General features: G+C 48.0%; 1 protein-coding gene and 1 long non-coding RNA gene across 6 annotated transcripts in view; one reads left to right on the top strand and one right to left on the bottom strand.

Moving 5' to 3' along the window:
• LOC111538600 overlaps positions 1–1,454 on the bottom strand; it is a 10,870-nt gene extending 9,416 nt beyond the window's left edge. Inside the window, exon 1 of the long non-coding RNA XR_002730392.1 lies at positions 1,357–1,454. This is a non-coding gene — a long non-coding RNA (uncharacterized LOC111538600). The remainder of the gene's footprint in view (positions 1–1,356) is intronic.
• The window catches only part of ARID1B (AT-rich interaction domain 1B), a 440,617-nt gene continuing 434,252 nt past the window's right edge, over positions 14–6,378 (top strand). For all 5 annotated transcript variants that reach the window (XM_023206077.3, XM_023206081.3, XM_023206082.3 and 2 more), the window contains exon 1: positions 14–1,630. In XM_023206077.3, coding sequence (XP_023061845.2) covers positions 17–1,630 — 1,614 coding nt within the window. In that variant the 5' untranslated portion in view covers positions 14–16. The remainder of the gene's footprint in view (positions 1,631–6,378) is intronic.

The raw sequence follows: 6,378 nt of genomic DNA on the forward strand, positions 1-6,378 counted from the left end.
GGCGGCACCGGGACCCATGCTGGGGGGCGGCGGCGACGGCGGCGGCGGCCTGAACAGTGTGCACCACCACCCCCTGCTCCCCCGTCACGAACTCAACATGGCCCATAACGCGGGCGCCGCGGCCGCCGCCGGCACCCACAGCGCCAAGAGCGGCGGCTCCGAGGCGGCTCTCAAGGAGGGTGGAAGCGCCGCCGCGCTGTCCTCCTCCTCCTCCTCCTCCGCGGCGGCAGCGGCGGCGTCCTCTTCCTCCTCGTCGGGCCCGGGCTCGGCCATGGAGACGGGGCTACTCCCCAACCACAAACTGAAAACCGTTGGCGAAGCCCCCGCCGCGCCGCCCCACCAGCAGCACCACCACCACCACCATGCCCACCACCACCACCACCATGCCCACCACCTCCACCACCACCACGCACTACAGCAGCAGCTAAACCAGTTCCAGCAGCAGCAGCAGCAGCAGCAACAGCAGCAGCAGCAGCAGCAGCAACATCCCATTTCCAACAACAACAGCCTGGGCGGCGCAGGCGGCGGCGCGCCTCAGCCCGGCCCCGACATGGAGCAGCCGCAGCATGGAGGCGCCAAGGACAGTGCCGCGGGCGGCCAGGCCGACCCCCCGGGCCCGCCGCTGCTGAGCAAGCCGGGCGACGAGGAAGACGCGCCGCCCAAGATGGGGGAGCCGACGGGCGGCCGCTACGAGCACCCGGGCCTGGGCGCCCTGGGCGCGCAGCAGCCGCCGGTCGCCGTGCCCGGGGGCGGCGGCGGCCCGGCGGTCCCGGAGTTTAATAATTACTATGGCAGCGCTGCCCCTGCGAGCGGCGGCCCCGGCGGCCGCGCTGGGCCTTGCTTTGATCAACATGGCGGACAACAAAGCCCCGGGATGGGGATGATGCACTCCGCCTCCGCCGCCGCCGCCGGGGCCCCCGGCAGCATGGACCCCCTGCAGAACTCCCACGAAGGGTACCCCAACAGCCAGTGCAACCATTATCCGGGCTACAGCCGGCCCGGCGCGGGCGGCGGCGGCGGAGGAGGAGGAGGAGGAGGAGGTAGCGGAGGAGGAGGAGGAGGAGGAGCAGGAGCAGGAGCAGGAGGAGCAGGAGCGGGAGCTGTGGCGGCGGCGGCCGCGGCGGCGGCAGCAGCAGCAGGAGGCGGCGGCGGCGGCTATGGGGGCTCGTCCGCGGGGTACGGGGTGCTGAGCTCCCCCCGGCAGCAGGGCGGCGGCATGATGATGGGCCCCGGGGGCGGCGGGGCCGCGAGCCTCAGCAAGGCGGCCGCCGGCTCGGCGGCGGGGGGCTTCCAGCGCTTCGCCGGTCAGAACCAGCACCCGTCGGGGGCCACCCCGACCCTCAATCAGCTGCTCACCTCGCCCAGCCCCATGATGCGGAGCTACGGCGGCAGCTACCCCGAGTACAGCAGCCCCAGCGCGCCGCCGCCGCCGCCGTCGCAGCCCCAGTCCCAGGCGGCGGCGGCGGCGGGGGCGGCGGCGGGCGGCCAGCAGGCGGCCGCGGGCATGGGCTTGGGCAAGGACATGGGCGCCCAGTACGCCGCTGCCAGCCCGGCCTGGGCGGCCGCGCAACAAAGGAGTCACCCGGCGATGAGCCCCGGCACCCCCGGACCGACCATGGGCAGATCCCAGGTAACCCCTGCGCCGGCCGGGCCTGCTTCCGCCCGGCAGCCTCGCCGCGCCGCGAGCCTGAGTTTCTTTCTTTGCCGCGTACTTTTCCCCGTCTTCCCGCGGGGGCTGCGGGGGCGCGGCGCCCAAAGCCATCTTGACGGGCGGCCGCCTCCCGCCGCGGTCGGGGCGCCCCGGGGGCCGGCGCGCTGTCCAGGCCTGGGAGGGCTTCGCCGGGCCGGGCCGGGCCGGGTGGTTTCGACCCCGCCGGCCCGCACCCGCGCCTCCCCCTCCCCCAGGCCTGGGAACGCGAGGCGAGATCCCGAGGCGCCACCCGCGCGGACGCCGTTTGGGGCGGCGGGGACCGTTCGGTTGCTTTTGTAACAAATAGGTTCTCCTGGCCAGGACGGCCGGGGCGAAGAGCCACCCGATCGGCTCTGGGAGCGCCCACAATGTGCTTTAACGGGGGAGAGAATGAGGAACTTTTTCCCACCTTTAGCCACTGCACATTCCCTCTTGGCTTCCGAGGTCCAGGCAGGGAAAATAGGTTAGCTTTGTGACAAGCGAGTGGGTTTTTCCTACTTAGGGAAAGCCATTCAGAGACACTCGGTGCGGGCTTCGAGCTCGAACGTTTGCTGGCAAGAATAATACCAAAATCCACAACGACGTGGAGGTGCAATATTCTAAAATACATCGATTCGCTTCCTTAGAATAGCTAGGAAAATCCATTATTGGGCTTACGGGCTGCTTGCAGGGAGTCACCTTCAACGGGGAGACTATGTGAAAGGGGCACGTTCCGGATCAATTGAACTTATTTTGGTCATGGATTAGGCATGCGTTTTATTCAGCAAATCCAGTAAGATAGCAGACTAGTGAAAATTGATCTTTTGGGATCGTATTTATTTGGATTTTCTTTATTTTGCTGTCACCCGAGTCCTACAGCGCTGTTAGGAAGTGTCCTGCACTCTTGCTGTTTCTTGCTAGTAGGCTGAGCCTAAAGACTGACTTGATCTCCTTTGCAAGGTTTGGAATTTGAATTGTGGAGGTAAACTGGCTGTAATAGTCTCCAGACAGCTGCCTCTGAGTTGACATCTAATCTGCCATCTGATTGGCTCCCCTCTCACCATTGGGCATTTAGCACTGCTGATGTAAATAGAAGTGCTGAGCAGTACAGTCACAAAAATTCTTGCCACAAATAATAACTGAGCTCTATTACAAGCAGATGTAAGGTTCAGTATTTAAAGCTGAAACTATTATGAATCATAGTTATTAATAAGAGGATCAAATACGGAAAAACGGTTCGCTGGTTTCCAGTATTGGGCATTTGCAAAATTCTGATCTTTGATGACAGTCTTACAATATGCACATTACATATATCATGGACTTTAATTGGAGGCTGAGGGTAAGGCCATTGAAAAATAAGTAAACCACGAATTTTACCAATTTTTGGATTTGTAAAGCCTTTATAAAAGTCTCCCCTTTACGAATTCAACTATGGAAAAATTTGAATTCTATCAGCACATGGGGCTTAATATAACATTAAAATTTTGAAAATTTCAATATTTTGATAGGCAACAATATATTTTGGTGAAGTGTAATTCACCTGATAAACAAGATTTAAGTTTCATTTTTTTGTGATTTATCAGTTCTGACTGTTTAAAGACTTTTATGGATGAGGCGTTTTGGTTAGAATTGACATATTTAAAAAAAGAAATAAGAAAACCACAAATATTTTTGCAGATAACAATAATGAAAAGGGGAAAAATCAGATATTCCTGTGAAATACTAACAATCATTTCATATTTGCTTTTGATTTGGAGAATACAGAAATGCCCCAAGAATCTTTTTTTTTCTTGTTTTGTTAGATTAGGTAATTTGAGCCTTGTTCGAACTGCTTACACAATGAATTAGGGAAACTATATTCTAAGCAAGTTGTGCTGGGTGTTTTTTCCAAATGATTTTTCTTTCATGTTAATGCTATGAACGTTTAAAAAATTCTAATCTGTTAGAGGGGAGCAACAGTCGTTGTACGTATATTTTTATGTAACTCATTTGTTTGAGGAAGAGGTATTTTAACAATAATCATACCTTAGAGACTTGTCAGAGTGAAGGAAGGGCTGAATTTAACAAATAATCTTGTGAATCCTAGGCTGAACACTGCTGTCCACTGCTTTCAGATCTTTAGTTATTGGAGTTTGGCTTTTAAGGATAATATATTTTTCTATTCTTGATAGCAAACTTGTGATTTCAGCTTGTTTTTGATTTACACGAGGAAAAACATTATAGAGAAGAATCATGGAAATAAATCCACATAATTTTAAAAAGGTTTGCTTTGTTAGCCTGCTTTTAAAGGAGCAATTTAAAATTCACATCTTCATAAACTAGAGACGAATGAAGTTAGAGGCAGATGTAGGACCATGTTGCTTTAGAGTATTTTTTTCTTAATGGTACCAATCATTTTCAGTATTTTGTTTTCTTGGAATGAGAATGAATCCATTATGTCCTATGACCCTTGGGAATAGCTTTTTTTTTTTTTTTTTTTTGAGGTGGGGGGAAATATGATGGACATGCGACCTAGATTCAGGAATTTCTTTTAAGTACCTTACCGTGTAACATGTGGAATGCGTCTTTTTTACAATCCCTTTTTTCTTTTCTTTTTGGAAGGCTAGTATTATTTAGTATTTGTTGTTGTAATTATACTAAGAAACAGTCATTTGTCTAAAATATTAAATTGCTGCCTGACTGTAGGTCATAAAATACTATTAAATCATATTGTTAAATGATGAAATATTTTGGCTTTTAATACGTTTTTAGTTTCATTTTTGATTTCAGGAAATAGTTTCTATTGGGTGGCAAACCTTTTCGTAATTGGGACAAAACATATGTATATATAGGAGAAGGGTCTTTTTAAAAAGTGAAATAAGCCATTTGACGATTCAGTTTGTTACTAGATTTTTGTGAGATGAGTATTCAGATGGAGCAGTCTGAAAAGAAATATTGAGGTCTACTCACGCACATAGGTTTTATGATGTCCACATTTCTACTGAATTCCATAAATGCTGTTTTAACTTTTAGTTTTATAAAATGTAGTACAATGTATTAAGAAAAGAGCCTTATTTACCATTAGAAGAAAAGTGATTAGCTAGCATGGGAAGCAGGAAGCTACAAACTAGTTCATTACCTTAAAATGTGTGTGAGGTACATTATTTGATAAAATCACTCCCAGTTAAATCTTAGGGTGTCTGATATTTTAAATCTTGTAAATAAATTTTTGTGGCCTAAATTTATATATTTGCCAAAGTATGGATGGCTGTGTATAGTTAGAAAAGGTGGACTTAGTAACTGTGGCTCATGGAAAAGGCCTATCATTTAAAAAACAGAAAAAGAAAATATAGCAAATGTTTGCAGTTTTGTTTTCTAAATCATCTGGGATGAAATTATGCATGACTTAAAATCATTTTCATTGGGAGTCCTGATTTTTGTGGTACATAGTTTTGACAATATTTTGGTATTTTTTTTTTTTAGTGGTAGCTGCTCTTTAAGACAGCTATCACTTAGGTTTATGTTTATATTAATACTAAAACAATAAGTATATGCTAGGGACTAGCATATCCTACCTTGAGTCTATAATAAGGAACCTTAACCCCTCTTTGCTTTGGCTCTGCTTGTCTATATTTAGTCATGAATTTTTGGCAAGGCTTTTTATACTTGCTCCATTTTTCTCAATGTCATAGTGTATCAGAAGTGTGTTATGGATGTGGAAATAATGCAGATCACACTTGGACACTTTTACTAATATATTTAACCTCTGAATGTCATTTTCCTTTACTGAAATTGAAGAAAATAACGTCTTTATTCTGATATAAAAAAGAAACATTAATTCTGGTTTGAGAACTGACTTTAAAAATATAAGACAATGTAGAGGAAGACTTAATATAAGCTCATTTGATCGTTTTATTAGACACAGATACCTTTTTAAAGAGAATAGGCATAATAGAATACGGTTGAGTTTTCAGTTCTATTTCTTATTAATAGACTTTATTTCTTTATGATTCTGGGCAGGGTGTATCTATCTGAAAAGATGACTTCTGATGTAATAGGAACACTTGTTTTCCTAGGATAAATTCCAGTATCACAGGCAAATCGAAAAGATGATCATTTCATTTATTTAACCCTACCCTTTCCTAGGAGATGAGTGGTTTGATGAACATTTGTTAGGGTTCCATGAAATTTTCTATTCAGTTTGGAGACTGACTGGGGATGTAAATTTAGGATGTGCTGGCATAGGTCTCTGTATTAGCTTTTTGCCGGTGTCCTCAATCTGGAGGCTTTTCTCGCAGCTCTACGCTAGACTGACACTGCTCAACTCATGGGGCTCTGTGCTTTGATCCATATGGGTGGAAAACGGACTAATATTTCACTCGTGTCACTTTCATTTTGGGGTGTATGTGTAGATTTGTAAATTTGAGATTGATATTTATGTTTGACAGAACTGTGGTGTGTTGCGTAAAATAACAGATTTATGGAGGCCGAACATGAATATTAATAAAACTCAATTCCATTATTTTCTTTTTTTGCAATATTTAGGTTTTCAAGTTGGATGTTATAAAATTTTTGTGACATTTTACACTGCTGTTGTTACTCAGGGGGCCGTATCCACCTCTTAGGCCTTTTTGGGATTAGGTGGTTTTGGTGGCATGCCTTTTCGGAGGTGCCCTTTCCTGAACGGGGGGGGGGGGGGGGGGGGGGGGGGGGGGGGGGGGGTGGGGGGG

Source organism: Piliocolobus tephrosceles, chromosome 5 (genome assembly GCF_002776525.5).
Source record: "Piliocolobus tephrosceles isolate RC106 chromosome 5, ASM277652v3, whole genome shotgun sequence".
NCBI classification, from domain to species: domain Eukaryota; kingdom Metazoa; phylum Chordata; class Mammalia; order Primates; family Cercopithecidae; genus Piliocolobus; species Piliocolobus tephrosceles.